Source organism: Neodiprion pinetum, chromosome 6, assembly GCF_021155775.2.
Source record: "Neodiprion pinetum isolate iyNeoPine1 chromosome 6, iyNeoPine1.2, whole genome shotgun sequence".
NCBI classification, from domain to species: Eukaryota; Metazoa; Arthropoda; class Insecta; order Hymenoptera; family Diprionidae; genus Neodiprion; species Neodiprion pinetum.
In genome coordinates, this window is record NC_060237.1 from 17758382 (window position 1) to 17769376 (window position 10995).

Here is a 10995-nt window from a genome sequence, read left to right on the forward strand (position 1 = left end):
TGTAGAGTGCTTCGCACTTTCCTACATAGGTTTGGAAACTTTAGCGTAGAGTGTACAGGGTTCAGCATTCTTTTTGTGCATTATTGTGTTGGTCTCGTTCGTCGTGTGGTTTGACTTCTAGTTTCGATCAGTTTTATTCCGGGTTCCTAATTTTGTCCAAGTATTGTTTCCCTTTGCCTAAAATCTATTGTTTTATCGTTTTGGTGTTTTTTGTTTTAAACTTGAATATTGGCTGTTTTCTCATTTCGTTAGTCAGTCTGTTCGTATTATAGATGCCGAATCTAGATGAATTTTAGATTTGAAGCTATAACAAAATACGAAATTCTCATTGCGTACGACCCCAAATCCTCATTGCGTAGAAACGAAGATATCCATTCGGATAACTTGAACAAATTCTGGGATACTTTTTAACTATTATATTTTAAGGCAAATTAATTATCTTTAGGAAAATGAAATTTTTAATACGGAAAACAAAGTTTATAAAACAACAAAATATCGGCAAATGGATCAGCCTACTCAAAATATCGTAACTCACTGAACTTCCAATATTTTGAGCTGAATATTGGCTGAGTAACTCTCAAGACAGATATGAAAAAAAAAAAAACGCTGAGATACTGCGCGAAGAAAATAAAGGAATTATTTTGAGTGGGTGAATTTGAAGTTTTGGTAAAAGAATGAATTAAGGATTTTTACGGTATTTTATTACTCATCTAAGATCAAACCAGATTATTTTGAATGTTTTTCATACAAAATTTACGGTGAACATGTCGCGGAGTCATTTTGACACCGATGTGCAGCGTAAGGGGTTATTTAAAAAATTCCTTCTGTCACGCACACGCCGTTGAGTTAGCACCTAGTTTCTGATTCCTATGAATAAGAATTCATACTTTCAGTTTCTCGTTGCATAGGCGTAACGCGACATCAGTACGGTTGTAGGCCAGCCCTGCACGTTGTTTCCGTGATGGCAGCAGCTAACGCAAACTACTGAATTATAAAAGACAGTATATAAGTACAAGTCGGGAGATACGGATATCAAAGTGTTGAGAAACGGATTTATCTCGCTTTCGTGAAGATCGGGGATTCGGGAAATTGATCTCTCATTCGATCCCGACGTTGAATTCGAGGAAGCAATCAAGGCTGTCCGGTTACTTTTTCGACCACTTTTACGCGGCCCTCATTTCACGCATTTCTCCATTGAAAGATCCTACATTCAACTGTCCACTAATACCGATCGTCCTCAACTGTAGATAAAACAGACTTAGCACCTGAAGGTAATTTTCTGTTACCTACAGCTGCTGGTGGAAACTGTTGTGGTCTGTCTTATCTACAGTTAAGAAGCGCTCCTGGCTCACCGTTTTCAAAAAATAAACGGCTAGGTGATGATCTGCCGTGGGTTAGAAGGAAGTAGGAGGAGATTTTGAAAGTAGGTGATATATTGTGCAAAATTGATAGAATAAAAACAAATATGTTTACGGCTTATTATCGTATTAACGGTTAATTATAGGCTTTCGAACGTTATTCATATCCATTACCGTAATATTTGGCTACGCAGTTACTCGGTTTTTTTTTAGTCATTGCCCGATAGCGTTGCTGATTGAAATTATAAAAATGTGTTTATGAGGTTATTTACGAAGTTTAATGCTTTATATATTTTCTGCTTATTAACGAATAAAGTCGAAAAGTTTTTGCGAAACGAACCGCAGGCCTAAATTAAAAACACAACAAATTGTTATGTATCCTCACAGCGGCGAAAATACTTGAAGTTGAAAGTTCAAATCACATTGATTTGGTGTCATTTTCAACTTGATTCTTCTAAAATCAGTTGCAGCTACAAAATATTCTCTTTGTTGGCGGCAAAGGAATATTGCTTTGATCAAACAAACTTCCCACTCACTCAGTATGATCAAATGTTTCATTTTAGTCGAACAAAAATGAAGAGAACCACAAAATATAAAAATAAAAATTCGTATGAAATAATCGGATTATTTTATGCTTTCAACAGAATATCAATGAATGCGCATGACGCGAGCTCTAAGATCTGTGGTGCCTGATATCTTTTTTCAAATGGTATACCATTGAGAAACATGAGCGGTAATTCAACACTTGCGAATTTCCAGTATAATTCGGAAAATTCCATAGAAATGGATATTACAAGTACCGAAATACTAAAAGGCATATCCTATTCGAAATGAAGTGCATTTTTGTAAACCGGAGTACGTGAAGGTACCGTTCGAATGAGCCCCATTTGAGTTGAACCGGTCCAAAATTGGCAAACTCGGTACTCATGATGCGAGAAGGGGAAGGTCAAACACTGTTATATTACGCATCGTCAACTGTGGGAAATTACAAGCAACTCAAGTTACAAGATCTATGAAATCTCGAGTCACAGACCCTGCACTGACACAGAGGAAGCTGTCGCTTTCTTCCTTCCGGGATTTACCTAGCTCGTTTTTCAACTAGAACACAAGATCTGGAAAATTTCGAGCGTGATTGTTGCGCGACGAAAGACGCGCTCGATTCGCAAGGTAATTAAGCAGATCAGCGCATGTCAAAATTAAACGTCCACGGATCGATTAAATCGATGGAACGAATAGTATGAGATCAGAGACGTGAAAGACACGCCGTGCTGAGCTGTAAAAAGCGCGTCCTAATCAATGCTTGATCCAGAAGCGCAGAACTGTAAATCGATTGGAATGCCGTTTCTCCGCAGTAAAAGGATTTCATGTGAAATGAAATGTAGGGTTGATGGAAATTCTGCGTTTGTTTAATCAAGGAAAAGTTTCACTCGTCCGTTCTCGAGAATTTATCTCGAAATTGATCATCGCTGTACCGTATTTTCTACTTACTCGCTTACGTTCCTCCATCGCGTTGCAGATCTCAGATTGCGTACCACGCGTAGCACTCACACGTTGTTTGCTCATAACGCAGAATACACCATCGGCAAGGAAAGTTCAAACTCTGATGGCGTACGTCTTCACTTATAATTCCTACATGGCTGCAGTATAATGTCGTCATAAATCGTCTAAGAGCAGTGATCGACTGCGGCGCGACGAAAGAGAATCCAGTATGGAAGATAGGGAGAGAGTTGGAAAGTAGGCCTCACTGGCTCAGTCAGTGCTAGACTGTGACTCGGACCGTTTGGACGTCAACATGGTGAGTCTTTGCACCGGACTTCAGTCAATGCTTTGTAACTAAAAGTGACAGACACCCGGTTCAATCCTTGTCAATTTTGTTAGAAAATGTTCCGACTTTGTCAAAGTAATTTTCGTTTCATTTCTTCATTTTTTCCGCTACTTTCACTTCCAGCTTCATGCCTATCGTCCAAGTTCGCTCTACCTGTTAGTAGCGCACGCACTTTGTTCAAAATTGTAGTTTGAGAAATTGTGTTTAGTTTATTCAAATTTTGAATTTATGTGAAACAAGTTCTATAAATCTCCTCAATACCTTTTTTGTAGTTTATTTCACTTTATTCGCGCGGGGTCTACGTAACGAATATGAAGACTTGCTGCAGAGAAAAAATACTAACAAAAAAAAAAAAAAAATTGAGTGTGTGATAATCCAGGTCATTCAACAAGGTTAGCTACTTCCACGCGAATATACTAGACTACGTAGCTATAATTTATTATGAACGGATCATAGATCGAGCTGGGTTTTTCCCGGCTTATCCTTTCGCTCGGAACTGATTATAGATTTCGCAACGAAATGGATCGATGTAATTACGGATCGAGAATTATCCAGTGCATATTTTGTAAAAGCGACAGGTGCTTTGAGCTCTGCGTCTACGCAACTGAAAGTTACTTTCATTTTTGTCATCGAAATTGATAGGGTTACGATATTATTCTTTTTCTCGCAAACCCTGAAAGAGCCTGAAAATTTTCCCTTTTAGTATTCGCACGATCATGCAGAGCATCGCGTGAGGAGCCAGTCAGATGAGGTCGGGATAAAACATGAAAAGTATAAATGATGCCGTGCAAATACCTTCGGCATGTAATTGCCGATCATAGGTTGCGGGCGCCTTTGCAATCGGTCAACTCAGTCAAGGATCTGTTGCAACGACAGCTTATGAATATTGAAACGCTCACCGCGAGCATAACCCGAGTTTTCTCATATCTGAGCACACCTAGCCAAACCGCACCGCGTCCTCGACAAGGTCGCAAATTTGGGTTAATCAAGACGTTTTCTGCATTTCCAATTTCTCTACTCACCTGCACCTTCGGCGTTTAAAAGTGCCTTCAAAGATTCGTTGGTACTTCCACAGGTTGACATCCCCCTGCAGCTCAGACCGCGAAGGAACATGAAATTATCCGGTGTTTGGTCGGGTTACATATTATCCGTCGTTTGGTACCCAGGTGAAACACCTTTCACCGCGAAGGACGTAGACCTCGATTAGACCGGGTTTTTACAGAGTTCTTTAAATCCTTTTCTTCTTTCTTTTTTTTTCTATTCTACGTCAACTCGCTGTTCTATTGAAGAAAAATCGATACCATTCAGAGAATAACATGGTTACTCAATATCTCTACCGATTCGTGCAGTTTCACGTATTGCTGCCAAATCCGAAATCGCGGTTAGCAGAAGCTTTGCAATGTTTACGTAAGGATCGGCGTCGCGGCAGCTCATCTGTGTCAAAATTATAATATTCATCACGGTTGAATAAAAATTTTCTAACTGTTTTCTGTTAGCACGATCAAGGAAGAAATGACGTCGAAATTGGGTCGCATGAATTTGCATAGTTTTTTGTTCATTGCTCCGATCGCTCGTATTGTTTCTTCTGCAGATTCTGCTTCTCATCAGAAGCATTGAAACTTAGCCATACCGATGCACTTCGAGTTCTGGGTCAGTTCACAGTTGCACGGTAATTACGAATCGTGGTTATACCTACGTCCCAATTCTGACACTGATATCAGAAAAAATTCTAGGACACAGCAGAATCCGATGACTGTCTGTAGAATTATACTCATTTACAATTAGGAATATTGTACAACGGTTCAGTTAGAACCCAGCAGCCGTATCTGGACTAAACAAACTTTCGATACAGTTAGTTGGGAGGTAGAAGCCGCTAAAATGTCTTTCTTAGCGACACGAAAATATAATTTAAACGTGACAGTGATATTGGGAAGAAAAAAAAATAAATAAATAAAATACCCGTGAAAAGCAAGGAAATTTATCAAAACTTCAGCTCTCTTCTTCTTATTCCAAACAGATTATTCTAAAACATTTCGTTTGTGTCGATAACTGGTTGACGGATCCAAGATTTGTATGTTTCAGTTCACTAATAATCCGGACAAATAACTTATACCGTCTCGGTTACGTTTGCAGACAGATGTTTTTCCGAGTAATGATCTCAACCGGTTCACTACAAATTCGGCGCATTTATCGAAGATGACGAGCATTTGTGAAACTTGGCCGTAATTCCAAGCCTACTAATTTGGCGTCTATTGGGTTGCTCATGTGCAGGCAAGAATATGTGGTGACTGCTGAATTTTTTAGTGCTCTAGAAGCTCAGTAAGAAAATTCGTAAACATCCAAAACATGCTCGTAACATTGGGGTTTGGCGAACGAAATGTGTTGAAATAATTGTCACAAATTCAACATCGCTGCCGCGCTGTTTTGTCATGATCACGTAAATGTTTTGCTGACTCTTGTGATCAATGTTCAAGTAGGGATAACTAAAATTGAGCAGTGATTCAATTATTGAAAGGGAGCATATATAATCATCACGATTATTTATTCCGATATTTAAAATGTAATTTCAACGCAAAATAAAATTAATGCCTCTTGGGGAGGATTTATTTGGTATTAATGGTGTTAAACACACAATAAAGTAATCAATACCAATAAGATGCGAGATTATATCTAGAATTCATCATATTTGCCAAAACGAGTTGATTTGTCGCACCACCTTGAGCGTATTTAAAAATTTGGCAAATATAGAAAACTTACAATCATTTCTAACGGTAAAGTGTCTGTGCAAAATAATTTCATTTTTTGTAGTAGCCGTGTGTATCGATTTCTTAGCAATCAAAGGTCAAGCATTCCGATGCAAGGTCGCGAGTGAATTTTCGAGCCTCAGCGTGCAATACAACTATAATCACAATTGTTTTAGATTATCCCGCTCTGCCTGTTGGTCATTATTGGCCTGGGCCACTGCCAAGATGAGCTACCATCACGTACGCAGATTGAGACGTCGATCAATCGAACGATCGACGAAGTGGAGCGAATGATTCGCGAGGATCCCAGACTACCGCGGCTTTCACGGTCGGAAATAGTCGATATCTTGTTCAACATAACGTCGAAGGACGTGATCGATTCGAAAGCGGATAAGGAGAGCATCGACAAGGCGAGGATGGAGTACCAGAGAGCGCTGATGGTCGTGCTGCCGTACAGTCCGAATGCCACGCAGGAAAACCTAAAGGATTTGTACACGAAGCCGCCGATGGTCCAAATGGTTTCTGATACAAGTGACTCGGCCAACTACGAGATGAGTTATGACGAGGGTGAAATGGAAGGGGGAATAATCTACACAGAGAAATCGGGAGAGCCGAGCTTCGCGCTTGACACTCCCTTGGACAACCACGTGGCGTCGGACAACCCTGTTGAGCTGAAGGATGAAATCGAGGAGTCCACTGGCTCCTACGAGAATCATAGAGATACGTATTCCGAAGTGCTGGACCCGATCGATTTCAAGACACTTTCAACAGTTAGTAACTTCAGACCGATATACGACGGCAAACCGAGAGTCGTTCACGTCGAATCGCCCGAACGGTTCAGTTTCAACTTGAACAATTTACAAACCACCCCAAGAAGCTCTTTTGATTCGACCGACTCCATTGTCTATAGACAGGCTCCGGAACAGTTCGAGGACTCCCTTTCGACGGATTCGAAACTCGAGATCGTCTATAGCACTACCGTGAACACTAGGAAACCCCCGACGACGAAATTCACCGATGAAGTTCGCCAGGAGCTGAGTACCGAGTCCACTACAATGTCTTCGGAAACTACCAGTCACCATGTCCTGGCTTCAGACCAATGGCACTACAATGCTCCTCCAGCCGCAGTGGAACCCGTGAAACAGTATCCCGAGTACCAGTTTCCCGTTCAAAAAGTATCTTTGGAAAGTGTGATTTCTGAAGCTTCCAGTACCACGACGAGAATGCCCGAAATGACGATAAATATCCAAGGACAGAATAGCGAGAAGAAACATGGCTTCCAAATGGAGAACATGAGTCCAATGTTCGTTAATTCCATGTCGACTAGCACGACTAGTCCGGTAAAAACGAAATTCAGCTCGACATATGTAGCTAATTCTGCTGGAGTTCCCAAGGTCAGTCCTACCATGCCCCCCATGAGGTCAGAAATAAAGGATCTTCTCGCGTCCATCGGTCTTTCAGAGAGTAATCCAGATCAGCAACCGAACGTTGGAAGTACCGTGCAATTTTCCGGTTCGAATAATCTGGTCCCTCAGCAAATATCCGGCCTGGAAGTCCCGGGAACAAATTCTCCGTCAATTTTGAATCAGAATACGTTCGGAAGTTCCAACTACGACTACAAGAAGGGAACGCAAAACCTCACCCCTGATATGAGACTTCTCCTTCAGACCTTTGGCCTACAGACTTCCAAGAACTCAGAGACACCTTCCACTACTACGAAGAAGCCGACTCCTGTTATTGTCAACCTGAACTCTTATTCTAACTTCAGGCCACTGCCAACGATGAACGTGAAAGACCAGGATATGCGAGATTTCTTGGCCAAATTTGGCTTGGGCGATGGTGACAACCAGAAAACTCGGGGTCACAAGTCGGTAAAGACGAGGAAAAGCGCGGAGGCCAGTCCGCCGTCACTGATAGAGGCTGTGCCGGACAACATGAGGAAGATCTTAGAGAACATCGGGCTGATCACCAGGTCGGAAAAGTCTTATCAATACAATGAGACGGTCAGTTCACATTCATCGAGCCTGCCCGGCACGCCGAAACTGCATGTCTTCAAGCCCCACGAAACGCCGGGTCATACTCAGGAGCAGAAGGAGAAAATCAACAAGCTGTTGGATACCGTAAGGAAAGTCCAGTCGGGCTCAGCGAATTCGCAGGAAGTTCAGGTCGCTGCTAAGGATCTTTTGGAGACGACGAAGACCCTGCAGAACGGTCCGGATCCGCTTAGCCTTGAGGAAATCCTGAACATTTACAACGAGGGGATCAAGAACGAGGTCAAGAGACAGGAGGACGCGACGACACCTGCGACCGATGGCGGAGCGGACAATGCGACACTGTTGTCAACTGGTATTCAGAAATTAATGCTATACGTTTTGGGAACTTCGCAATTTTGGGTTGGAAAAATTATTCAGGGGTTAACAAGGATCAGAACCGTGCTAACGAAAGCCTCTAATAAACTAAGAGAATTTGACGGAGATTAATTGTTCGACTCGTTACTAAAATTTCTGTCACTAAATAGGAACCAAACCTTCCTCTATCCAAGCTTGTCACTTACCGCCTGCAAAAGCTGTTATTCTGCGTGATTGGCTACAGTTTTTAACACTGCGCTCGAATGCATTGCGACCTCTACTAATCATCTTCTTGGTCTGTCTATCACTTCGTTTAAAATTGGGTTTTGGTAGATAGTTCATCTGCCGATGTGTTATCTGACTATGGATATCTTCCGCATTGAACGACTAACGATTTCCAATAATTAGCGATTTCCTCAAAGGGTCTCGCAGCTTTCTATCGGTGTTAGAAAGTCAACTGCTGCGCATTTAAAAGAGGTATTACGGAGGTCGAGAATTCAGAGGTGTAGTGTTTGGGATCTGTTGCATGAAGAACGTGAAGAGAAGTGACATAAAAGTATCGCGTGACGGTATGTGAACGACATAAGTGTGTTCTGGAGGCACGCCGTTACGAAGCTTTCGTAATTTACCTAACCACACCATGTCAGAATTTTTTGTTTGTTTATAATCGTAATTCTGAATACCACTAACAACCGGAAGGACTAAAATCACACACGAATTGTGGGATTTTTGAGAATGGAACTAAATAAAGAATTTATCGACGAAACTTGTAGAAACGACAACATCACCCACTGCAGAAACCACATCTTCAACGACTGCGCCGACTTTACCAGACCTCTCGATAGCTTCTGGAGCATCGAACATTGCCGACTTGGCAGACTCGTTCGGTGGAAGTACGAGGGCACCGGATCCTGTCTTACCGATGCAGAGGAAAACTGGTCTTTATTTCCTCGTCGACTGGAACACCTTCTTAGAGGTCGGTGAGGAGGGGTCTGCTGACAAGGTCAATTTAAGGTTCCAGCCCAAAGTGGGCGACAGGACAAGATTTGTACCGGTTACCGTGCCGTGAAATCACTGCTTTTTGCATTCGCCCTCGTGACGCAGGGCTACAATTTGGAGAATAGAGCACCTGTAAATAATCCTGAACGTTCGTTCACCTAATCTGTTTAAATATATTTATATTTTTTTTTAATTTCTTTTCGTTTATTGCTCACGGAAGAATTTATGTATTTATTTTCGTTCACTTCACAGTTCTTGCAATTGATGAATTGAGGCAAAAAGTAGATTTTATCAAGGGGTAATCGTTTTTTGAAAAGCACAACTCTTTGAATCGATCAAAAAACATTGGGGTATCGTGTTTTCTGAGATTAATTTTATTTCGATGATCATCGTCATTCAGCACCTCATGATCATTATACCTATGTAGAATTTCGTGGATAACAATTTTTCACCAAAGCGACTGGATACAGTAAGATTCCAAATTGATTGGTGGTGCACATGTAATAAAATTTAATAACATTTTTTCTTCAAATGTCCGATCGACTATTATCAGTATAAAAATTTTTGAATTAAATTGGAATACTTTTGTTGATAAATTTTTATTGGAATTTTGAGAAGCTAGAGATATATTTTCTGGTGAATTGATGACCCATGGAATTGAGGATGTATGGATCACACATTCCAATGAAAAAATTTGTTGCATTGAAAAATTATTGAACGGTATTGATTTTGACGGTATTGAATTTGACGGTACGAAACTCAAGTTAGTTGTCTAAATCTGTTCTCATTTTAAAAAACCTTGAGAATCGTAATATTGTTTGAATTTTTTGATGCCGAAATCGTATTGTTTGCCCAATTTCTGTGGATCGGGGTCCATCTTGCTTGTGAATAAATTGTAAGCTATAAATCACCTTGATTAAATTCCGAGCAACGCTAATTTGTTTAGAAGCAAGGCATAAGATTATCGAATAAAACCTCAAATGATTATTATGACAAACTGATTAGAATTTCAAAAATACATTAATCTCCAGCAACTTATATCCGATCTATCGAAATTGGACAAACAATGCGATATTGGCGTTCAAAAAATATAATAATAGTAGAATTTCTTTTCACAATTATTAATGACTGAGCGTTCTTTGTCTGAATTTGAGGTTCGCAATTTTTTTAAATATATTACGAAGACATTCCTTTAATTGGCTCTATTTTCATCGATTAACTTAAGTTTCACTTTTCCAACGTTGAGTGTAGTATTTTATTATATTTCGATTATTCTCTAGAATCAGATTAAGGATCATTTTCAATCTTACGATATCCAACTTATTTTGCACAAGGAAGATTATATTTTCATTTCAATGCAAGCATCGTACACAATTTCACCAAATTTGTATGCTCGTCTCCCTGAAGTACACGAACGAAGGATAATACAAATTTCAGCTGTTTCATAATATTAAACGTTTCTGAAAATTTACATTCAATGTGTAACGAGTTATGGGTTTACAATCAAACATATTTTTCATATTATACGTCTAATTATCTTAATAATTTATGTAAGTTATTTAATTACATAGTTTTGTATATCACGTGGTATGATAAGAATAAACTACCACCAATTTCAGTATACATATATGTTTACGTAATACATATTGTGCAGGTCCGCGTGTACTCGTATATTGTATACATATACCTACCTATATCTGACACCAAACAGCCCGCAAATT

At 40.2% G+C, this 10995-nt stretch overlaps 1 protein-coding gene across 3 annotated transcripts in view; it reads left to right on the forward strand.

Moving 5' to 3' along the window:
* The window catches only part of LOC124221453 (mucin-3A), a 66144-nt gene extending 55277 nt beyond the window's left edge, over positions 1–10867 (forward strand). For 2 of the 3 annotated variants that reach the window (XM_069136923.1, XM_069136924.1), the window contains 2 exons: positions 6104–8273; positions 9049–10867. In XM_069136923.1, coding sequence (XP_068993024.1) covers positions 6104–8273; positions 9049–9344 — 2466 coding nt within the window. In that variant the 3' untranslated portion in view covers positions 9345–10867. Of the gene's footprint in view, positions 1–3005; positions 3154–6103; positions 8274–9048 lie in introns of those variants that run through there. The other variant, XM_046631493.2, reaches the window with a different exon arrangement.
* The last annotated feature ends 128 nt before the right edge of the window (positions 10868–10995 follow it).